This window comes from Hemicordylus capensis, chromosome 8, assembly GCF_027244095.1.
Source record: "Hemicordylus capensis ecotype Gifberg chromosome 8, rHemCap1.1.pri, whole genome shotgun sequence".
Lineage (NCBI taxonomy): Eukaryota > Metazoa > Chordata > Lepidosauria > Squamata > Cordylidae > Hemicordylus > Hemicordylus capensis.
Genome location: NC_069664.1, coordinates 7,892,041 through 7,917,166, shown reverse-complemented (window position 1 = coordinate 7,917,166; position 25,126 = coordinate 7,892,041). Strand labels below are relative to the sequence as shown.

The following is a 25,126-nucleotide window of genomic DNA, read 5'->3' as shown; positions in this document are numbered from 1 at the left end:
GTATAGAAGACCTTCCATTTGAGGGTGAGGCCCTATTTGGGACTAAGACAGATGATACTATGGAATGGGTACATAAATTGCCTACTACTGCTCTCTCTATGAGCTTCTCCTCTGCTCAGCCTAAACCTTACCGGACAAGCAGGTGAAGCCACCCACAGCCACCATGACCTGCTCCTGCAACTCCAATGCACTCCTATGACCCTGCCTTTAGTCATAACCATCAAGGCTCCTTTCAGAAGTCCGACTCCACCCAGAAGCTTCAACAACAACAGAGGTCCACAGTCCACCTTCACCAAGTGACAGTGACTCATCTCTTCTCATTTCCATGACATCCCTCCAGCGCTGTTTGGAAAATATGAAACTCTCTATCGCTCAGTGGGTGATAACCATCATCAGGATAGGATATTCTATAGAATTTGTCCAGAGGCCACCACCCCACCTAGGAACATGTACTCCGGTGACACCACAACTCCTGCAGGTAATAGAAGCACTATTACAAAAAGACGTGATAGAGCTGGTGACAAACCACTTCAACAGCAGCTTCTACTCTCTCTTCTTCGTGGTTCTGAAACCTGATGGGAACCTGCACCCCATCCTGGACAAAAGGAGAGACAGATAAAAAGCCGATGGCCTATCTGGGAAACTAGACAAAATAGGTGACAAAAGTGCTAGCCACATATCTCTATAGAATAAACAGTGAAGTGACATATGATCAATTGTCTCAACTGTTCCTGACTGACACAGGCATAGCCATTGGGCAAAACAAGGCATACAGACATATTTTATGTTAATTACTTGCTTTCTGATCAGAAGGAGGAGATAACGACTAATGTTGCAAACTTCTGTGTGGTGGCTAGGAAAGTTAGGTATCAGATAGTAGACCAGCTCTTGGGGTAACTTGGGGTTTATTTGGGACATTATACCAAACTACTGTAAGCACTTTTGATTCTTATTTGTACATTTTCTGGTCTTTGACAGTAAATAAACTTGACCCCTCCTCCTCTGCTGGGCAAAAGGAATACCGAGATAGCAACCCTTTAGGAGAGCTGAGGCAGCAAATTTAAGCGTGCCAAGGCAAATGCCCTTCTCGATTTGGCAAGAACAAGCTCGTGTAAATATTTAGCTGGTCTATGAGGGTGAGTTGCATTACCTAAGAAAGGTAAATGTCTGACTCGGGTCCTGTCTTCCTGAGTCACTATGTCCCAAATCCTCTGCCTAATTATCTCCTTGGCTTTTAAGATCTCTAAGGAGACCAACATGGGGATACTTAGCCCAAAACTTTCTAATTTCCTCTCAACTCCCTCTCTGCATGCAGATGCAAAGTTGTCCTTCAGGGCCAGAGGTGCGAGGCCTGCTTGACCGAGATTTAATTTCAAATAAGAGATCTTTACAACCCAAACATGTGCTTCAGTTGGTACTAACCCCAGCTCCAGCCTTAACACTGCATTGGGTGTCCCTCTTGGCACCCCAAAAAGGACCTGTGCTATACTACATCTGGCCAGACATTTGTCAACTCAGCCGGTACAGACTGCCCGCATAGTGCAGAGGATGCTCGGACTCATGGCATCCACGACCCCAGCCCCGTCACATGCGAGGCTCAGGATGTGAGTATTACAGCGATGGTTCTTGGATCACTTTGATCCCCAGCTAGACAGACAAAACAAGTACCTTCGACTGACATTGTCAGTCAGGAAGTCCCTCCACTGGTGGACATCTCATCATCACGGAGAGGTAGGCCTTCCCTTCACCTAGGACAGGCCACTGATAGCCCTCACGACAGATGCATCTGAGTTGGGCTGGGGGATGCATGTTTTAGATTATCAGATAAATGGGTATTGGTCGCCTTTGGAATCCAGGAGTCACATCAACTACTTGGAACTTCTGGCAGTTTTCAAGGCACTGAAGGGCTTCTTACCATCTCTTCAAGGCCATCATGTACAGGTCCACACAGACAATTCAACTGTCAAAGCTTACTTGAACAGGGAAGGGGGAATGGGCTTAAGAACCCTACTCTCCCTAACCCTACAGATCTGGCACTGGGTGATAGCACATAAATTGGAACTTCCAGCCATTCACATTCAGGGACAATCGAATGTTCTGGCGGACCCCCTGAGTCCGGCTCTCAAGACCTCCCATGAATGAACCCTGCACTGTCCAGTTCTCCAGGATATGTTCCAGCATTGGGGAACACCAGCTGTGGATGTCTTTGCCACATGAGCAACCGCCAGTGCCTCCAATACTGCTCCAAGGTGGGTGTTGGTCATTACTCCCTCAGATATGCCTTTGCTCTATGTTGGATGGGGTTCTTTCTAAACCTCTTTCCACCAATCCCCCTGATCTCAAGGGTCCTACAAAAACTGAGGAATGAACTCATGAGGGCAATTCTGGTGGCACCCTACTGGCCATGGAGAATGTGGTTTCCAATACTAACATTTTTGCCCTGGACAGTCTGGTCCACCTCCAGAACCTACCAAGTTTATTGACTCAGAACGGAGGCTCTATATGGCACCCAGATCTGACACAGCTGAGCTTAACAGTGTGGCTTCTCTCCTCAGCGTAGACCCACATTTACAAGAGGTCCTAGAGGCTGCCCAAAAGCCTTCGACTCGACAGACCTATGACAGAAAATGGAGGCGCTTCTCAGAATTTGCCAAAGCCAAGAAGGTTAACCCCTACCAGGTGTCTACCCCCTTCCTCCTGGACTATCTACTTCAGTTAAAAACCATGGGTCTCTCTATGTCTTCCATTAGAGTCCACCTGGCAGCGATTTTGGCACACATTACACCACGGGACATAGAATCCCCCTTCATGAACCCTATAGACAAGAGATTCCTTAAGGGCCTGATTAACCTGTACTCTGATATGCCGCTCATGTCCCCCCCATGGGACCTCCCCCTGGTCCTCATTCAGCTGGTACGCAAACCCTCCAAACTGCTGGGTACTTATGATCTCTGCCTACTTACCTGGAAGATTGCATTCCTTGTGGCTATTACATTGACACGTCGAGTGTGCGAACTCAGGGCCGTTAGAGTGGACCCCCCTGTATCTGGTCTTCCACAGGGATAAAGTACAGTTATCTCTGGATATTAATTTTCTTCCCAAGGTGTTGAGTACTTTCCACAGGTCTCAAGTTTTGTCCCTGCCAGTCTTCTTCTTGAACCCAGACTCGCAGGCAGAAAAACCCCTCTATTGTCTTGATGTGTGCCACTGCTTGGCTTTCTACAAAGAAAGGACATGGCTGATGAGGAAGACTCAAGCTTTATTCGTCTCCTATGCCCCTAAGTCCCTGAGCTCTCAGCCTGCCACGCAGTCTGTAGCCAGGTGGATCGTGAGTGCTATTACTCTGGCTTACAAACTGGCAAGTAAAGACCCCCTGATGCCCATCAGAGCCCACTCCACAAGAGCGGTATCCACATTCACCGCCTTCAATAGGAATGTCCCAGTTGACATCATCTGCAAAGCAGCCACCTGCATTATGTGCTCCAGACAAGATGTGGAGTTTGGGAGAACCGTGCTGCATTCCATCTTCTAGTGACTGCGGGCGCATCACCAGGTAGGTGAGCTTGTGATGCACCAATTGGTGTAAACAACAGAGACCACGACGATGAACAACAGGTTGCTTACCTGTAAACAAGGTTCATCTAGTGGTCATCTGTTCATTCACACATCCATCCCTTCCTCCCCACTGCAGTCTCTTTCAGATCAGCAGACACTTGAACGGAGGGAAGCAGGGCATGTTATCACCAAGGGGGAGGGACTCCCGCCAAAAAAGCTAGAACAAAAGAGAGTTCAGAAGGATCCCGAACGGACTTCAGTGCATGCCTGAAGCCCCATTGGTGTGAATGAACAGATAACTACTAGATGAACCTCGTTTACAGGTAAGCAACCTGTTGATCTTCTTCATAGAATCAGGGCTTCCTGCCGTGCAGAGGACCACCTCAAGGCCTGTGCATGGCTATCCAGTTTAAGCAATAGACGTGTCGCCTTCCAGTTTGCCTCCTGAGTAATTGCTGGCTAATTCTCTGATGTGATAAGCCAGTGATGGCAGAGCACATGATAGCAGTGTGATCATGTGAATGTAAATTATCCAAGTGAATCAAGGAAAGGGTAATACAGAATACCTCAAAGGTGAACTGCAAGTAATTTATTAAGGCCCAGTGTGTTTTATGTCATAGGATTCTTTAATCTGTCTCATCAAGGATCAGCTAAAACCTTTGATGTTACCAATTCAGTTCCTCTTAATGAAGATTTATATAACTTGGAACACATTGGGCCTTCTAATAAATTGGGTTTTTTAAAATAAATAACCATCTTTGAGGATGTCTATTTCTTTTGGTCTTGTGGTCGTGCCTGTCTTGTGATTATCTTAGTGACTTGGCTGTTCTTGCCCAAGTGATGTGTAAAATGTGTGAAAGGGCTCTCTTCCCCCTGTCCATGCAGTAAACCCTCCCTCATAAAGTCCATACAAAGCCATTAAAATGGAAGTCCATTCTCACAAGCTCTGCTCCTGTTTTCCAGCTGCCTTTTTAGGAGATATCGCCTTGGACGAGGAAGACTTCAAGTTGCTCCAAGTGGACAGGGTTGTGGATTTCACACGACACGCCATTGAGAGAATTGCCACCAACTCTTCAGGTACAATTCCGGTCTTGGTGTGACAGGGGTCAAGATTAAATGAGACATGCAAGCAACGACCATGCAATGCAGAACACAATGCAAGATTGGAAGCAGCAGCTTTCTCATTTTTGCTCCTCAGACGTTGTTGGACTATAACTCCCATCATCCCCAGCCACAATGGCCTTAAACTGTGAATAATGTCACCATGTAGTGGGCAGTTTTCTGCAGTTTTTGGAATATGGGTAAAAATGGTAACCACCTTAATTCTTGTCTTAGACTATGGGTTTTTTATATTTAATTTTTTAAAAGTATCTGCTAAAATGACACTTTCAGCATATAAATTGCACAAGACTGTTAATCTGGGGATACTATAACCATAATACTTTCTAATAACTCATTTTATTAGAAGTGTGACCCATCTTTTCAACAAGCTAGCGTGCGTGTGTGTGCGCGCGCGTGTGTGTGCGCGCGCGTGCGCAAGGAGATTTTCTTGGGGTAGCTCAGAGAAAATATTACCTCATGATTCTGCAGATTGTACAACTGGCTCTTGCATCTTTTGCCTTGAATCTAGAACAGGGCTGCTCAACTTCAGCCCTCCTGCAAATGTTGCAGATGTTGGCCTACAACTCCCATAATCCCTGGTTATTGGCCACTGTGACTGGGGATGATGGGAGTTGTCATCCAAAAACAGCGGGGGGGGGGTGCTAAGTTGAGCAGGCCTGATCTAGAAGAAAGGAGAACTACTGGGGAAAGTCAGGCACAGTTATTTCCTGTGAACTTGGCGATCCACAGTTGAGGTGAACTTTGTGGCAGCCATCACATGTGGATCTCATTCCCACTTCTAAACCGACTTCTTATTCCTTCTACTGTGTAGGGCCTTTGCACAGGAGTCCTTCACTGTAGTTTTAGCGACAGGACTTCCAAACTCAAACCCATTTCTGCATTCACTATCCTCGTTACCAAAGATAAACAGAATGCATTATATTCATCATGGTCCTGTTGAGAGCCAGGGGTCACAAGACCACTGTTAGCTCAGCTGCTGTTCCTGAGAGAGACACTGAAGAAGGGTGCAGCCCCCCTGGCACAGATCCATTGATAATATTGACCAGCTCCAGGTTCATCAGGGATAGGACAAAAGCAACTGAGTTTGCATGGGTCCATCTCTCAGCTGTCCTCAAGAGAACATCCATGTAACTAACTGCATTTCCTTGGCAGCAAGGGGGAGAATTAGGAGATTTATCACTGCTTCTAAGGCAGGTGCATAGCTACAATTGAGGGAGAGCGAATGCCCTGGGCTGTGGGTCTCTTGGGCAGCCACCTGCCTCCCTGCCACCCCACACAAATGCACAATCACCCACAGCACTGGGTGTGCTGCCAGCTACACTCTCGTGCCACTGGCTAGTTTTCCCAGCCAGAACAGGTGGCCCCTTTAAGGGCCCCACTGAATCAGCAGCCTGGCTTCTGGCTGCCAGCCTTCTCAAGACTTAGCACAGCTTCAGGGACTCAGTGACATCACCAGTCCATACTGGTGTGAAACTGTTAGGTGTTGGTGGCTGGGCAGGCAGGTGGGTCCATCCTTCTGTCTTGCCCCAGGGTCGCCTCTAACCTTGCTATGCCCTTGTTCATAAGAAGTCTCCCTGGTGGTGATATTTGTTCAGCTGTGGAATACTATCCCCAAGGGAAAGAGATGACATCAGCTAGGCTGGACAGTCCCACATTGGCAACAATACAATACTTAGTTTCCAACAGAAATGACCAATAAACATAGGCTGTTCAGGTATTTCTTATTGAAAACCTTAGCATTTAAAGATGTCAAGAAGGTATCCAAAGATGCTGGCAAAAAAAATCCAGTACACCAGGACTTTCTTGCTGGATTTGAGATTGGATTTGGGATTTTGGACACACAGGGGGTTGTGTCTGATTATTTTAGCCTCATTTTGGACCCATCTGGTTGAAAGAGGACCTAGAATGGAGGTCCTAGAACCCTCCATGTACAAAGCACCCCTTCTCAGACTCTCCCTAATAGCGGAATAGTGGAAAGGGCCCAGTTTATATCTGGAGGAACAAAGGCAGGCCTTAGAAATTCCTGCATACATCTGACCCCAGTAAGGAGCTCAGTCCTGAGACTACCCTTGTCAGAGAATCAAGCATCAACATTGGCATTTGGCCCTTGCTCTGCTCCTTCTCAGCCCGAGCCCTTTCGGGTAGGATCTCTTGCCAGGTAGTGTTTTCCATAGGCTTTGGTGGCAGATTGGCTGATAGAGAGCATTCCAGACGATTTGGAGACAGAGATCTTGGCATGTACGGCTACTCTCCTTCTAATCTTGCTTTAACAAAGCCAGCCAAAAATTGGTGGGGGAGCTGCTTCTTCACGGCCAAATATGCACTGCATGTGAGTAATCTATCTGTGTCCTGTGTTGCCCTGCTACTCTCCTCCACAATAAAAAGAACCAGCAACTTATTTTCCTGACCTGATAGCTGCCAAGGTAGTTAGAAGGACAGCAGCCAGCCTGCCTATCTCCCGCTGTGCTGTTTTTTATGGCTCTATATCAGCCAAGCTGTATGTTGAAGGCCAATATTCAGCTTGCTCTAACAGAGTAAGGTAAAGTGTGCTGTTGAGTCGGTTTCAACTCCTGGCAACCACAGAGCCCTGTGGGTGTCTTTGGTAGAATACAGGAGGGGTTGACTATTGCCTCCTCCTGCACAGTATGAGATGATGCCTTTTGGCATCTTCCTATCGCACTGTTGCCCGATATAGGTATTTCATACCAGCGGGGATTCGAACCGGCAACCTTCTGCTTGTTAGTCAAGCAATTCCCGACACTATGCCACTTAAAGTTACTTTCTAACTGAGTACTGGGCCCATAAGAATAAAAAGCTTGGCTAGGGATTTAGAAGATGCTTCACATGTTTGGAAGGCCAGCCTGCTGAGTTTAGGCCAATGACTTTGACCATTGTGGCTGCGGATGATAGGAGCTGTGATCCAGCATCATGTGGGGACCCAAGTGCGAGAACCCCTGGGTTAAGAGAAGGCATACACTTCAGTTTATGCAGAGGATTCTGACAGTAAATTAATTAAGAGACTTTGGCGATGGCAACAGCAGTGGTGCCAATGACTCCTCTGGTTGGCTCAGCTATCTGCCTGCCAGACAGAAGCAAGACAGTCAAAAGGTAATGATTGGTTGAGTTGTTCTAAGCCTGAAAGAGAAGATCTTAGGGCAAGAGGAATAAAAGAAGTAGGAGTCTGTGAAAACAAGCTTTGAAGAATTAGTGCCCCAAGAGAATGAGGAGAAGATGAGAAGCAGGAGCTTGAGAGACTCAGAAAAACTAGGAGGGAGAATGAGCAAAGAGAAGACATTCCAGAGGTGAGGAAACATTGATTTGAAGCAAGGAATCACATTTTTGACTGAAGGAGTCAGGTTTTATGCTGCTCGAGTTGCCTGCTCTAGCAGTCAGCAGAGACATCACAAGACACGTTCTCTCTAAACTGAAGCTCAGATACATTCTAGTTCAAAGTTAGATATTTCTTCAGCTTTGAGGTCAGTCAGAGAAAACTGGTGATTGATGGGCACATGGTCATACCTATATATTCTGTCATGCAGCCAGTCCTAAAGCCAGACTGAAAGGGATCAGAATAATCAGTTAAAATATCTAAAGGTAAAGGTAAATAGATATGACCACCTTAAGTGGCGCAACGGGGAAATGCTTGACTAACAAGCAGAAAGTTGCCGGTTCAAATACCCTCTGGTACTATATCGGGCAGCAGCGATCTAGGAAGATGCTGAAAGGCATCATCTCATACTGCGCGGGAGGAGGCAATGGCAAACCCCTCTTGTATCCTACCAAGGAAAACCACAGTGCTCTGTGGGCACCAGGAGTTGAAATTGACTTGATGGCACACTTTAAATAAATATGGGCTTAATAGGTTTTACCCTGAACTAAAGGGGACATGACTGTGCTCAGAGGCCTCTTTCATTGTTGTCTCCATCACAGGAAACAGTTCCAACAGCACCAGCACCAGACCTAGGAGACAGCAGAGGAGAAGATTGAGGCAGGGCCAGGGGCGACCTCGAAGCCGGCGGGCTGCCACTTCCCGTCCTGAGCGAGTGTGGCCGGATGGAATCATTCCTTATGTAGTCAGTGGGAATTTCACTGGTGAGTTGACCTAGGTTGCTCAACCGTCAACCTCTGACAGTTTGACTGTGTAGTATGATTCAGATAGTATGATTCAGTGGGGTTTTGTGAAGAGATCTTTTGAGCAGTTATTGAAGAACTGAAAGGTGACCTGATTTCCTGTCTCTTTTGGACATCATATGGAAGAAATCCAGTCAGCTTTTAATTTGCATCTCTATAGCTGAGGAGAGAATTTCAGTGTCTGACTTCCAGACTAACAACGCACTTGCACAATGAACAAAGTTGCACTCCTGCAAGAAAACTGCATAGCTGTGCAGAGTCATGGGGCGCTCAGAATTGTGCTCTTGCGCTATTGTGTTCTTGTGCAACAGTTCCTTGCAAAATGTACTGTATAGCAATAGCAATAGCACTTACATTTATATACCGCTTTATAGCCAGAGCTCTCTAAGCGGTTTACAATGATTTAGCATATTGCCCCCAACATTCTGGGTACTCATTTTACCAACCTCGGAAGGATGGAAGGCTGAGTCAACCTTGAGCCCCTGGTCAGGATCGAACTTGTAACCTTCTGGTTACAGGGCGGCAGTTTTACCACTGTGCCACCAGGGGCTCTTACAGGTTGCACACCCTCTTGCACGAGTGTACACATGTTTGTACTAGTGCAACACTAGTCTGGAGCACAAGCTTGAGACTTAACACAATTATCTAATGCAACACATTTGTCCAAGCACTTTGTTAGCCTGGATTTCAGCCCATGAATTCTCACACATCTCTTCAGCCAAGCTTTTTAGTTAGCTGGTGGTTTTATGGATATTTTAATCTGGTTTTTAATATGTTTTAACTGTTAAGTTCTTGGTTTGTTTTATTCTTGATTTGTTTTATGCTGTAAACTGCCTAGAGATTTTGGTAGTCAGCAGTATACAAATTTGATAAATGAATGAATGAATGAACAACTGAATAAATAGATACCTTTGCTCTCTTAGGTTAATGCTCATCTACCAGGACATACTGGATTAAGGAGTATAGGTGGTGCTTTATTTAATGGCCATGTATAGAGATTTGCATATGACTATGCAGTAGAACTCCCTGTTGTCTGGATTTCAGTAGAAACACTGCTTATCTCAATCTGAAGAGCTTTCCCTTGCTGATCCCATGTACATTTTTATTCAGACATCTGATTATTTATAATGATTAAGTGACTCCTGGAGCCATTTAAGTAAATGAGATTGCATTCATTCATTCATTCATTCATTGTTAAATTTATATACCGCCTTTCATTAAAACAATCCGAAGGCAGGGATAATAAATAATTACCACATTCCTTTACTGAGTAACCAACCCCTACAAACTGAATTAGTAGAAATGTGCCAATACATGTCTGTAAGTTCTCCATTCTTGCCATATTCTCTAGAATGCACCATGGATGTTTAATGTGAAGAATGCTGTGCTGCTTGTTGGAAAGGCCTTACAGACAAACTTACAAACTTATTTCTCTGATGAAAGACAAAATCTTGTGTTCAGTCTCCTGAAGAGTCCCTATTCTTCCTTACATATGGTAACAGGCAACTCTAGGGTTGCCTGTTACTATATGTAACCCTTGACAATCGCTCATGATTCTGTTCCTCACAGTTCATAGAACTGGCTTGAGGGATCATGTCCTCTATCCAGCCTTTGGCCTCTTCCTGTTTCTGCAGGCAACCAGCGGGCAATCTTTCGACAAGCCATGCGCCACTGGGAGAAGCACACTTGTGTCACCTTCTTGGAGCGAAATGATGAAGACAGCTATATTGTGTTTACATACAGGCCTTGTGGGTAAGCAAAAAATTCTCCAGGTAATTGGGCTTTTGTTACTTGGAGCCTAAGGCCAACTTCTGAGTTGTGGGAGAAATACTAAAATGGCCTAAAGAAGAATTTCAGTTCTCTGTACATATCTGGGCTCTCCAATACTTGTCAGAAAAGAGGGGAGAATTTCCAAGTGATAAATGCAGTAGACCAGGGTCAAGGACAGTTGACTGCTCATCCAACAGTGTGTGGGTTTGTTCATATAATCACCTTTTCTGGGAGATCAATACCTAAACACACTCCAACCTCTTCCTCTTCCACCCTCCCCCCCCCACATTTTCATGGGCTGAATCAGAGACTGGAATGGGCTGAAAGAAAGGAAATTATTTTATCCTAGGATAAGTAATCCCATATTCTGTCCTGGGATAAACAATAGCACAGCTGTTGCTTTTGATATCGTTTTAAAAGACACTGTCATCTGGGACTCTTTGTTGAGTCCAATGGGAGTGTTTAACATGCCACTTCTTTAGCAGGTGTAATGTTACACTATCTATCATCAGGAGTAGGGCCAACTTCTGAGTTAGCATAAGATCCCAACCAACTTATTCTTCCCCCACTGCAGCTCTTTGTTCACCTAGTGTTGCTTCTTGAACCAGTGATGTTCCACCAGCAACCAAGGAGCCTTGCTGGTGAACATTCCCCAGGCTTGTAGATCTTCAGCCTTTGTCAGCAGGAGGAGGACATTGGAAGCATCCTATCTTTACCCAGACTGCACAAAATGAGAATAAGATTGCCCTGTAAATCATGCAAAATGCTGTGACAAGAGATGATGTTCTAAACTGTTTGGAAAAACTAAAAACTAACAAATTGCCAGGGCCAGATGGCATCCATCCAAGAGTCCTCAAAGAACTCAAATGTGAAATTACCGACCTCCTTGCTAAAATATATAACTTATCCCTACAATCGGGCTCTGTACTGGATGACTGGAAAGTAGCAAATGTAACACTGATTTTCAAAAAGGGATCCAGGGTGATCCAGGAAATTACAGGCCAGTTAGTTTAACATCCATTCCAGGCAAATTGATGGAAAGCATCCTCGAGGATCAAATTGTAAAGCACATAGAAGAACAGGCCCTGCTGGGAGAGAACCAGCATGGCTTCTGCAAAGGTAAATCTTGCCTGACCAACCTTTTGGAGTTCTTTGAGAGTGTCAGCAAGTGTGTGGATCAAGGTGATCCAGTTGACATAGTCTACCTGGACTTCCAAAAAGCTTTTGACAAAGTTCCTCATCAAAGACTCCTGAGGAAACTTAGCAGTCATGGGATAAGGGGACAAGTACATGTGTGGATTGCTAACTGGTTGAAAGACAGGAAACAGAGGGTAGGTATAAATGGAGAGTTTTCACAATGGAGGAAAGTAAGAAGTGGGTTGACCCAGGAATCTGTACCGGAACTGGTACTTTTTAATTTATTCATAAATGATCTAGTAAGCAGCGAGGTGGCCAGATTTGCAGATGATACCAAACTCTTTTGGGTAGTGAAATCCAAAACAGATTGTGAGGAGCTCCAAAAGGATCTCTCCAAATTGGGTGAGTGGGCAACAAAGTGGCAAATGCGGTTCAATGTTGGCAAGTGTAAAGTGATGCACATTGGGACGAAAAACCGCAACTACAAGTATACATTGATGGGATCTGAGCTGTTGGTGACCGATCAAGAGAGGGTTGTGGTGGACAGCTTGTTGAAAGGTGTGGCAGCTGTGAAAAAGGCCAATTCCATGCTAGGGATCATTAGGAAGGGGGTTGAAAATAAAATGGCTAATATTATAATGCCCTTATACAAAACTATGGTGTGGCCACACCTGGAGTACTGTGTACAATTCTGGTCACCACATCTAAAAAAGGACATTGTAGAACTGGAAAAGATGCAGAAGAGGGCAACCAAGATGATCAGGGGCCTAGAGCACCTTTCTTATGAGGCAAGACTGCAACACCTGGGGTGATTTAATCTAGAAAAAAGACGACTGTGGGGAGACATGATAGAGGTCTATAAAATCATGCATGGTGTGGAGAAAGTGGATAGAGAGAAATTCTCCTCCTTCTCACATCACACCTTACAAGGGGTCACCCCATGAAATTGATTGCCAGGAAATCTAAGACCAACAAACAGAAGTACTTTTTCACACAATGCATCATCATCTTGTGGAATTCTCTGACATGAGATGTGGTGACAGCCAGCAACCTGGATGGCTTTAAAAGGGGTTTGGATAACTTCTTGGAGGAGAGGTCTATCATCAGCTACTAGTTAAAGGGCTATAGGCCACCTCCAGCCTCAAAGGCAGGATGCCTCTGAGTACCAGTTGCAGGGGAGTAATAGCAAGAGAGAGGGCACGCCCTCAACTCCTGCCTGTGGCTTCCAGCAGCATCTGGTGGGCCACTGTGTGAAACAGGAACCTGGACTAGATGGGCCTTCTTGGGTCTGATCCTGCAGGGCTATTCTTATGTTCTCAAAGTAGTAACATTCAGAGAATGAATTATGCAAAAGTATAGTTATTATGCAAATGTGCTTAATATGAATAATATATACAAGTTGCAGAGTTTCTCTTGCAGAGTTTTGGTTGCCTTGGTGAATGGTGTGTTAGTGTGTGTTTAAGAATGTTTATAAACTACTTTCCAACAAAAAAGTTATCAAGTTTTTAAAAAGTTTTTTAAATGTTTACCAAAAAAAGGAATAAGATTATTTCCTGTCTCAAAAGGACTTACCATCTAAAAAGAAATATAAGGGAGACGTCAGTGACAGCTATGGGAGAGATGCTATGATGGGGATGGATGCTTTCCTTCTGCTAATTATAAGAGATCCACCAATTTGAAAGGTGCCTCTTTTCTCAGTTAGCAGAAGTTGTGCTCTGGTTATACTGCTATAAGCAGCAGTTTGGCTGGTCATGAAAGACTATCGGTCATGAAAGACTATTCACAGAGAGAATAGATAAGCAGCCATCACCCCATAAATAGCATCTGAATGCACCCATGGTCTGGCCAACTTCTGTACTTTTGGTGGCTACTTTTTTCTACAGACTTTCCAGGAAATTAGTCTCTAGCATGATGCCACCTATCAGCTTGGGCATGGCTGGACATTGCACAGAAAATGCAAAGAGATGTACCACTAATGTGTGGAATATCTCTAATCCTCACACAGCTTTTGAAAATAAAGATATTTTGTCTTACAAATCAATATGTGGACAAAAGTTTTACAGGTCACTGATTAAGATTTAGTAAAGTTTCCAGGGGCCAAATAAAACTGTTCAGCCCATATCCTAGATTAGACTATAAAATGAATCAGGCTTTGGTCTGAGCCTCTCTACCCTCAGTTCCAGCCAGACCCCAAAGATGCAGAAATAAGAGAGTGAGCATCTAAATTGGTTACATGTAAACACCTGGATCCCATCTTCTATCCAAATGTGACCTTCTCTCCTGAACTTGCAGCAGGCACTAACAGCTGCTGAATTTTGCTTTCCCATCCTGATAAAGAGTGCAGAACTACTCTGCTTCCAAGGTCTTGGTTGGGAAGACAAGGACCACCAGTTAAGAAACTTTAAAAAAAAAAAAAAGCAGCCAGAGGTTGTTAAAAGTTTCCAAAGAGCTGAGGCAATAGGGGTGCTGTGGGGTACAGCCTTGCTGATTTCTTAACCATTTGAAAGGTTGCAGTTTCTCCACCCATCAAAAGCCCTGTGGCTTGCAACAGGCTGTCTTACTCATTCCATGTTTCCCCCTGTGAACTATCTTCCATTTTAAAAGGCGGTAAGATGGTGGTTAGAGAAAGTGATTTTCTTAAGGCTATTTCATAGGAATCTTATTTGTTTCTTCCTTAAACCCAGTGCAAGTAAAATCTTGCTATAGAGATCTGTCTCTGTGTCTCTATGCAGATTAGTTCAGGGGTTCTCAAGCCAGAGTCCCCAAATGTTGTTAGGACTACAGCTCCTATAATGGCCTTTGGCCATTGTGGCTTGGGATGATAGAAGCTGTAGTTCAGCAACATCTGGGGGCCCAAGTTGGACAAGCTCTGGGTTAGTTACTTTGGTTTTGCTGTCAGCCCTTTAAAAAAAACCAGAAATGTTCAAGTCTGATGTGGACTTTTCATATTGCTCCAGAGATATTTGAGGGTTGTGTTTTTTTTAAAGGCAGATGCAGCAATTCCAGCAGCAGGAGCCTTTTTTCCTCTCCAGGATATGTGTCCTTTTTTCCCTTTCCAGGTCCTGTCTTCTGGGAGGGCAACAGGAGAGAGAGGGAGGTTTGATTTTACTCTCTGCTGCTCCTGGGCGCTTTCCAGACGAGCTGCTGGAATGGCAGCAAAATGCCTCCATTCGGCAAGTCACATTCAGGATGTAAACAGCAGGGGGAGCAGTCTCGCAGCAACCAACAACCCCCCAAAACAGCAACTTTTTCACGCCGGACGTAGGACATCCTTGCTCTACTTCACAGCTATTAAATTCGCAGCAAGGCACTGGAAATGGGAACGGCACCCTGCTGTCTCCATAGGGATTGTGGTGTCACGAGTAGGAAGTGTGGAAGCACACTTTCAAGATTCGTCCTGACCCCATTGTAGGGTCTAGTCTGGAAAGCGCCCCAGAGCACAGAAAGACCCCTGCTGGATCTCAGACCAAAGGTTCATCGAGCCAGCACTCGGCTTCCCACAGTATTCAATCATTTGCCTCCAGGAAACCCACAACACTCCTCTTCTCCTGTTGCTCTCCATCAGCTGCCTCTGAATCTCCATTCTGAGCAGAGATGTTTTAGTTTGTACTCTTATCTGTGTTGAGACTTCTTTTTCATCCACTTGGTAGTAAACCGTTGAGTATGATGTTCCCCATACAGGTGCTGTTCCTATGTGGGGCGCAGAGGAGGAGGACCTCAGGCCATCTCCATTGGGAAAAACTGTGACAAATTTGGCATTGTAGTACATGAGCTAGGCCATGTCATTGGTTTCTGGCATGAGCACACACGCCCGGACCGAGACGCCCACGTGTCCATTTACCGTGAGCACATCCAACCAGGTAATGGCTTCCTTTGCCTCCTTGTTCTCCCCCCATCCTCCTCAACAGAACAAATAAATGGAAATCAAGCATGAGAAGTCCAGCAGTAGCTGTTTGCCTAGTGAAGCATATGAATTCTGCACCCGTCCCACTGTCATTCTACTACCCCTTCACACATGCACATATTTAGTTCCCGTCTGTTTTCATGCCAGTGTTCTGTAGCTTTTTGCCTCACATACTCCTCATACTTATACGTTCTCCTTCCTGGAGCACTGCTTACATGTTTCCCTTCCTTGAGTATTTATATTCTATCCAGCATGTTGGAAATGTTATGGACGTGCCAAGGGTGAAGGTTGCCTTGTACTGATTCAGACCCTTGGCCCATCTAAGTCAGGGTTTCCCAACCTTGAGTCCCCAGGTTTTGTTGGACTACAACTCCCATCATCCCCAGCCACAATGGCCAGAAGACCCAAGGTTAGGAACACCTGATCTAGGTCAATATTCCCAACTCTGCCTGACCACAGCTCTCCAGAGTTTCAGTTGGGGTCTTTCCCAGCCCTGGGACCTTCTGAATGCAAAATTCTTCCACTGAGCTATGGTCGCTCCCAGACACTGGGAAAATGACAGAGGCACCCATGCTCTGCCACGGAGCAAATATGCTTTGAATTTGGCACCTAAGCCAAGCTGATTAAGCCAGAAACAGCAGCTCAGTCAGCAACAACTTGATAGCCTAAATCTGGACACTGGCCCAGGGTTTTTTGTTGTTGTTGTTTTAAAGCAGGGTCAGCCTTAATCACTGTTTTCTGGGGAGGATGACATTGCTTAAGTGCTCCAGAAGAGAGGCAGCACTGAGTGCAGCCAGCTAGTGCCATTGTATGAGCAGGATATATGGAAGCTACTAGTGCACAAGGCACACGTATTTGCAGGTACTGCAGGCAGTGTTCCCTCGAAGAGGGATTCCCGGATGTTGTTGACTACAACTCCCAGAATCCCCAAGCAATGGCTATTGCTGCTGGGGATGCTGGGATTTGTAGTCAACAACATCTGGGGAGCCGTCTTAGAGGGAACACTGACTGCAGGTACGGGCATAGTCTGGCCTGCTTTTCTCATGCTTCTGCCTCTTGCTCTTTCCGCAGGGCAGGAGTATAACTTCCTGAAGATGGAGCCTGAAGAGGTGGAGTCTTTGGGCGAGACATACGACTTTGACAGCATCATGCATTATGCCAGGAACACCTTCTCCAAGTGAGAGTCCAAGATGCTATTGCTTCATATTTTCACTCAGCCTACGCACATATAGTACACATGCACATGTGCACCTGGCTCTCGGAAGGAGCCCAACAGGCCTACAGAGATGGGAAAGTCTCTGCCTGACTGGGGTCTTGATCTTGGAGATTAGTCTTCCCTCTAACCGAGATGCCCAGATGTTGTTGACTACAACTTCCAGAATGCAATGGCTTTTGCTTGGGGATTGTGGGAGTTGCAGTCAACAACATCTGGGAATCCCGGTTAGAAGGAACACTGATGGAGATGCCAGCGAGGGAACTTGGAACCTTCTGCCCGTAAGCATGCAGATGCTCTTCCTAGAGCAACCCCATAGTCTCCCATTCACATGCAAACCAGAGCAGGTCCTGCTTAGCAAAGAGGACAATATATGCTTGCTACCACAAGTCTAGCTCTCCTAGTCTTGTGGTAGCCCCCTGGGAAAAACTCCCATTGGTACCAGTCGGAAGTGGTACATCTGAGACCCAGGTTTACCACCTCACAGAGAACCAGACTTGTCTCACTGTAGTGAGGATGTTTGGAATATAAATATATTCTTTGAAAGAAGTTCACATACACATACCCACACACACAGCATTGATGTATATGCATCTCCTCTGCTATCCAGGGCCAGGACTACATGAATCAGTCGTTTTGGGCGACTAATAGGGATATAATGGGGTTGGGGGGGAGAGAAACTGGGATGTGACTCAGCGTGGGGACCCCAAACCTTTTGATCAGTAAACAAAGAGGGTGTTGGGAGAGGGGCTTTCATGGGGGGGAGGGGGGAAGATGCAGGAAGAGTTGCAGTCTGTTGAAGAGTAGCGACTTTAGTAGAATTGCTTCCAAGGAGGTAAGTGGGACTGGACCTTTTGGTCCTGTTGAGGGCTGGAGCCAGTATTTCACACATAAGACCTGAATCCTGTAAATGCCAGCGAACCTCTGTCTTTCCATCATCCTTTGTCTCTTTTTCTTTGAGGCCATAGGAAGCTGCCAGGCACTGATAGAACCCTGAAGTTCTCTTCTCTCCTCCTCCGGCCTATGAATAGCACCACAGTGGGCCTTTCTGTGTCCACGCGCAATCAGACACAGAAAGAACTGCTGAATGTGCTTCTGCATGTGCCCAAGCGAGAGCTGGAGAGCTTGGAAGAGAAAGGAACAGCTGCCTCATTCATGGGGCAGGGAGTGCTCTGATGCCAGAGGGCATGTGGCGAGGACAAGTGCAGGGAGGAGGGGCAGCGAAGAGGGAAAACTGTTGATTCAGCAAGTCTTACTGTTGTCAGACCCTTTGAGATTGGGATATTCCTCTCCAAAACCCCAAGGAAACCCTGCTAGGCATCCCACTTAGAGGCCTGTGCCAGAGGGTCGGTTTAGAGCAGCCACTGAATAAACGTAAGCTTTGCTGTAGAGGAAGAGACGTGATGGTCTCAAGGCAAACACCAGCACCCTGTCAAAACAGCCCTGGCAGGCTCTTAACGAGACCTGGCAGTGACTGGGTGGCTTCCTGCCTTCTCTAGGAATCAGGAGCAAAGTTGAATGTTTGCCTTTGGAAAGGCAGGAGGAGGCAGTCTGTACATTGGGAGACGGCAGCACCTCTCTCACTCCCTCTCAGGCTTTTGCTGCTTTGCGTCTTTCTTTCTGTGTGAACGTACATCCACATGGCAGCTGCCTGTGCTGTAGGCACAAGCACAAGCAAAAAGATGTGAAGTGTCCCCCTAAAAGAGAGGTAGGTTTCCTCACCAGGAGACCCTCATGCCCAAAGCGAGAAGCCAGCCATGCAGAGTGCACCACTTGCGCTTTCTAGCATTGACCCCTTGTGGATCACTCGTGGAGCAGACTGGGAGGACCTCAGTGGGGGACTAGCAGCTCTTCCATTGGGTGCGATGCTCCAACTTCAGTGCAAATTAGAACAATGAACAAAACGAGAAATCCACACAATATACAAAGATACTGTGTACTATTCTTAGCGCCATCTGCTGGCAGTCTGTGAAAATCTGTGAATAAAACTTGCCTTTCCAAACTCATTTTGATCTAACTTTAAAAGAACACCGTTTATTAATGGATTGTTGTAGGTTGCAGCCTAGTAGGTCATGTGGATGTCTTGTTTTATTTATCATTGTAATTTGCACTGAAGTTGGAATATATCACCATCAAGAAGAGGCTCAGGATACGATCCCTCCCATTTAACCTGCTGGTCTGTGTGTTCAGACAAACGTTTTTGTCACTTTCTCTTAACCCATCTTCAGAAAAGCATGTTGAGAGTAAACACACATTAACAACGATTGCAAATCAGATGCTGCAACTTTGTTTCCTCTGGACCGGGTCGCCTCTGCTACCTCTTTTCCTTGCAATTCTGTTCTTGCCTGTGTCAATCAAAAAGCAAGGTGTGTGTGTGTCAGGCGAGTATTCTCATTTATACTTAGCAAAGCTGGGGTGAGTTGATAACTCCACAAGGGCAAAGAGAAAAAGAAATGGCAAAAGACAGATTACTGCAGAAATAATTGGCAGTGGCTCTGGCAAGATTTAAAGTAGGTGAAAAACCTAGGAGAAGATGAACTATATAAATATTGCACCAGATTAAAAAGTGAAAGTATTGCCTGCAGAAACTGGTGATGCATTCACTGTGGATAAGCCATTACAATTTTCTCCTCACCTCTGCTTCCCATTATTATTTTATGTATTTATTTATAAGATGTATGCCCTGCCTTGAAATGTGAATGCCCTCAAGGTGACTTGTAGTAGTTAATAAAAGCAATGAAATATAAACAAAACCGAATAATGACTGACATCCACATTAACACTGTGCTAGTGCAACAGCATCCAGACTAATGCTGCACTGTCATGCTAATGGAAAGAGGGTGGTTTCCACCTCCCCCCCCTTCCCCTGATGCCCACTGTGCCTCCCAAAAATATGTCACTGAGGGCTGTGTGGCCTTCAGGGACATATTTAGGAAGCACAGTGGGCTTCAGAGGGAAGGAGAGAGAGGTGAAAATCACCTCACTTTCCATTCGCACGACAGTGCAGCATCAGTCTGGATATCGGCATGGTTGCACCAGTGCAGTGTTCGTGTGGATGTCAGCCACTTAATTTCACAAGGACAAAAACTGGCTAAAAATGGCCAACAGCATCTTAAATTCTATTAAAAACATGAGAAAGGTGGATAGGCTTTCAAGCCTTAGGTTTACAAAAGAGAAGGGGTGGCCAGCTGAACACCTAGAGGGAGTGTGTTCACAGTGGACACCAGCCCAGAGAAGGCCCTCTAGCCAGCAGCTTGACCTCACTGGGTATGCTCCCTCCCGCCAGATGCATTGTTCCCTGGGCCCTGTGTTGCTTCCTTGCTGAGAAGCACGATGAGAGCCAAAGCAGCTCCCTGCCTCCCTCAGAGTAATAGGTGGAAACTGCTGTAGCTGCCTATACCGACAAATGTTGAGAACTTCCATGCTCTCCTCCCCAAATACACACACACACACCCTGCTGAGTCCTCAGCTGCCAGCAAGAGAGGCCGAAAACATAATGAAAAAATGGGTAATAACCCTCCTGGCCCCCATCAACTAGTTCCCATTCTAAAGCAAATTAAATTCACAGCTTTTGTCCAAATGGTGTAACTCCCTGCGGAACAAAATCTGACATATGAGTGGATGGATTGTAGCAAGAATTCCAGCTGAAGGGAACTACAGTAAACATATCTGTCATTTCCTGGTTGTTGCAGCCCCTTCCCCCAAATGTCAATAGAGGATTGTTCTCTTGGAAATAATCTCCAGAGCTTGGATTTCAGTAATCTTGGAGGTGGAGATTTAACCCCTTCTCTGGGAGGCTAATATAAACTACCCAGTTTGACAGACCTTCTGCTTGGTGTCTGTTCCTTTGCCCATCCATCTGTGAGCATACCCTTCCCTTCTTTGCAGAGCTTGGCATATGGCACTGATCTCCCCAGCTTTTCTAGGGTCCTGCCAACACCCAGTACCATCTTCGAAGGCACACAGGGAGCCATGGGAAATGTAATCCCTCCCAGTTCTTCTTCCCCAGCTCAATGGGGAAAGTGCTGGGAAAGGACTTTCATATGGCACTGATCTCCCTAGCTTTTCTAGGGCCGGGTGGGGGGAGAACTTTGGCAAAAAGCGTTGGGTGAGAGAGCTATTTCCCATCAGGCTGACCTCCATGCAGTGCTGAGCGTATCCCAGTGCCAAGGTGGCACCTTTAAGAGAACTGGAGTCCCGCCAACACCCAGTACCATCTTCAAAGGCACACAGGGAGCCATGGGAAATGTAATCCCTCCCAGTTCTTCTTCCCCAGCTCAATGGGGAAAGTGCTGGGAAAGGACTAAACTTCTTAGCACTTCTTGCAAATCTGTCAGAATGGTGTTGTGCCTTGAGAGGGTTCCGTTCTCCTTAAAGGAGCCCCGTCAGTACTGGGCAAATGCAGAAGGATGCCCTCCTCGGCAGAGTGCTGGGGGTGGGGCGTGTCTTTGGCTGGAGCTTTCCAAGGGCCTCATAAAGGGTTAGCCAGGGAGCCCCCCACCCCACTCCAGCTCACAGGCATATGGGGTCCTGGCCGTCGTGGATGAGCCAAACGCCAACTTTGTCTTTGCAATACATCAGTGCAGAGTCCGTTCTTGCTTGCGTGGAGCTGTCTCTTGCGCCTCCCTGGGAAGCAGCTCCCTTTCACTTCCCCCCTGCCTTGAGGGTGCTGAGGTTTTGGAGGTGCAAATCTCTAATTACTGTAGCATCGCATCTGAGCTCCTGGAAAGGAGCCCAAGGAGCTGAGCCCAGATTCCCCAGCGATGGCTTGTTGCAAACATGCTTGTGTTACACCACAACCTGTCGCTCATCAGAGCATGCCTTTGCCTGCCATCAGGCTTGGCTGTCTTCTGTTAGGCCTCTTGTCTCTGAATTAACCTTCCCTTTTTGTTGGGCCTGTCACCTCCCCTCCCCCCCGCCCCCGAGGGGTTGGATTGGCAAGTGCATCTAAGTGCAAAGATTCTTGCTGTGTTCCACAAATGCACATAACTGCAGGCTAGGAGGGTGTGGCCCACAGAACGTTGATCCTTGCTCAGCACTTTTCTGCTGCTCAGCATGCTCAGACGGGTATACTTGTCAGCATAATCCAGGCTGCTGAGGACATGCCTCAGGGTCTCTTTCTTGTAAGACAAAACAAGGCCAAACTGTGGTAGATGTGGGGGTGCTGCTCTCAGACCGCCTCTTGTGTAAGAAAGGGCTTTATGGGCCTGTGTTCTTAGAATGTATTTACACTTAAGTTGTAAGGGACTCCAAAACCTGATTAAGGACCTCCTGGGCTGAGGTTGGATCTGGACTACCTCAGAGTGTGCAACATTAGTTGGTAGGTAGTATGAAGCTTCCACATGGAAGAGTCCTGGTACCAGCCTGGCCTTCTCCCATCGCTGTGTCAATTTCAGGCTCCATCAGGCCTTCGCTCTGGCTCCAGTTCAAGTCTCCAACTCTGGTAACAAGCCTCAGTTGCAGATCACATGCTTCTGGGCTGGATTTGCTACGACTGCCCATGGCCCTGACCTCAACTGGATAGTTTCAGAGATCCTCAGCACCCACAGTGTCTTCAAAGGAGACCCAAGGCTTGAGTCACCCAGAATGAGTGGGGAGGTTTGCAGTCCTGTCATGGGGCATCCCACTGACTTCATTCCCTCTTTTCCGGATTGTGGCATCTGCAGGGTTTGTCTCCCTGCATTCCCAGATTTCCCAGCCCAACTCCCAAGAGTTTTGCTTAATCCCACCAGCTTTGCACACATCTTCCAAGAAGAAGCCTGATATTTTTAAGCATTCTTGAGAAACTAAGACCCCAGCTGTCAGCTGGGCACTGACAACTTGTTCTTTCATGACTCAGATTCCAAGATTTACAGGAAGCTCCATGCAGGTTTAGTTGTGGCAATGCTATCCCTGGGATGTTTTCACTTTATTTCCTGTTTATGGACAAAGGTTTGGAGAGAAGCAGGAGAAGGAGGCATGGCTGTTCAGGATCACTTGCAAGAACCTGTGATGCTGCTGGTAGAGGCTGCTCTGCATCAGGCTTCCCTTGGCTCTTTTCTGAAATTCCATTGCTCCTTTTGGCCTATATTTCAGCAGCCAAAAATAATCCTTTGCCAAAAAAGAGAGAGAGAAAAGGTGTAACAATAAGTGCAAGGAGCCAGGAAAATATTCCTGAAAATCACTCAGGGCAACAGGATGGAAACTGTAGGTCACCAGAGAAAATAGCCCAGTTCCCTCCCACTTTCAGACTTAAGCATATCCATCTGGACAGCAAGAGGAAGGGAGGGTTCCATTGGTTAACAATGGAATCCTAGGCACTGAGAGAGACCAATATAGGCATGGCCAATCCGAGGCTCTCCTGCTGTTGGACTACAACTCCTATCATCCTTAGCCACAATTTGTTTTGGCAAAGGATGGTGGGAGTTGTAGCCCAACCACAGCTGGAGAGCCTCAAGCTGGCCACCCTCGGACTAATGTGATTGTTTCAGGTTCTCTCAAACATTCCCTTTCATTCTCTCTTTCTCTGTACTCCTCTAAGTCCTTTGCTTACTTTTCTGAGTTGCCATGGTTGTAAAGGCCCTGTGTGCCATTTTTTTAAAAAAGTTTTCCATGGCAGAAGGGTAACTCATCTGTGTTGTGAGATCTTCCTCAAGATAAAAGCTACCAACTCTCCATAGGTCTCAGACTCAAAAGAGCTTGCTTCCTTGTTCACTGAAGGCCATCTTCTCGCTTAACACAAATGTTGCTCATCTTACAAGACATTTATTGTGTTTAGTTGGTTTCTCTCATGGAAAATGCAGTATGTCAATTACTAGTCAGGAGTTGGATGTAACCATAGAAAAGAGTAGTGAGGAAACCCTTTTATCTCTACTTGGAGAGATGTCAGTATAACCAGGGCTGTATCCACTACTAATATTCTGTAGAAGACAAGATAATATGGTCAGTCTTAGGCACCAGATTTGCAGACATCATTAAGAGGCAGTAAACTGTCAAGCATTTAGTCTATTATTTTCTCTTTACCACCATGGGGTGGTACTTTTGCATTTTCTGTTTCACACACCAAGATGCCTTGGGCCATCTCATCTGTACATCTGTAATTTTGCCATGCAACTATGGAATTTGGTGTGCAGTTCATCATCTTGAGAATCTTTTTCTTTTTTAAAATTAAATTTCTAGCTTATGGTGTTACAGAGAGCAACTACAAGACACTTGAGCAATATTTAATGCAGTCTCAGAAGGTGAGGAGAGAGGGATTCTGTACAGGATTTCTAGGGCTCTGCGTAACTTCTTGGATCTGTGGCTTGTGTTATGCAAATTTATGCATTCATAGTGCAGAACTTGTTTTTCCTGCAGAATTTCCCTTACCATGACCAGAGCTTTTTCCCCCTTTGTAAAGGCTGTATTTATATTTTTCACAGAATGAACATTGATATGAAGATCTTATCTGAATCTCCCTTAGAATTTCCACCAGTAACATAGAATATCTTCTTCAAACCATTCCTGTTTACATGAGGGACTCTGCATCCAAGCAGAGATCTCCCCCATAAAAGCCATCATCTTCTGTCAAACTCTCTTTTCCCTCCCTAAACATATAATTTCCTCAGTTTCCTTGGGCCGTTCTACCAGATATCACTACCAGGTGATATCCATCTTTGGCATTAAATGTGCCTCCCCCCACTCCACCATCGCACACACGCAAAAATGTTATCCTAAAATGTCACATGTTTTCCCTCCCAGCTGGTGTCTCCATGGAAACACCACCATTACTTTGGTGTCCTTGTTTATGCTTTCGTGCATTTCCCTTTTTGCTTCAAGGCCATAGTGTTCAGCCTAGCCTTAACTACTGTAAAAATCCAACCAGGAGCAACTGCTGCAGCTATATGATTACAAGAACAAAACCCTTAAGCCCTGACTTGCTGCTCTCTTGGTCAAGCCCAGCTGACCCAAATCTTTTCTGGTAGCTTAATGAGTGAATCCAGGATCTCCGATTCCAGCTTATGCCCAGGTCTCATTACACACTTCTCTGTAGAGGTTTTGGGAAAGGTTTAGGAGTACGTTTAGTGAACAGCATCCAGACATAATTACTCAATAACACTACCCGGGAGTTACCGTATAGGGCAACTTAATTTCAGTATGACTACAGTAGTACTTCAATTTGGGATGCTGCCCAGTGTGTTTCTAAGTTCTGCCAAAGGGACTCATAGAGGGGTACTGATGTTGTTCTAGAACTCCTGTTTCTGGCACTCCACACCAAAGCTTCCGGTGTTATGCAAAGTTGAGGAACCATAGTGAATTCAGTAACTAAAGTTAGA

General features: G+C 45.9%; 1 protein-coding gene across 4 annotated transcripts in view; it reads left to right on the top strand.

Annotated features, from left to right (window-relative positions):
• Positions 1 to 25,126, top strand: part of BMP1 (bone morphogenetic protein 1) — a 150,406-nt gene that overhangs the window by 80,477 nt on the left and 44,803 nt on the right. For all 4 annotated transcript variants that reach the window (XR_008311035.1, XM_053269543.1, XM_053269544.1 and 1 more), the window contains 5 exons: positions 4,519 to 4,632; positions 8,608 to 8,769; positions 10,443 to 10,560; positions 15,397 to 15,575; positions 16,691 to 16,796. Coding sequence is in view for 3 of the 4 variants with exons in the window: in XM_053269543.1 (XP_053125518.1) it covers positions 4,519 to 4,632; positions 8,608 to 8,769; positions 10,443 to 10,560; positions 15,397 to 15,575; positions 16,691 to 16,796 (679 nt within the window). In the remaining variant the exon portion in view is untranslated. The remainder of the gene's footprint in view (positions 1 to 4,518; positions 4,633 to 8,607; positions 8,770 to 10,442; positions 10,561 to 15,396; positions 15,576 to 16,690; positions 16,797 to 25,126) is intronic.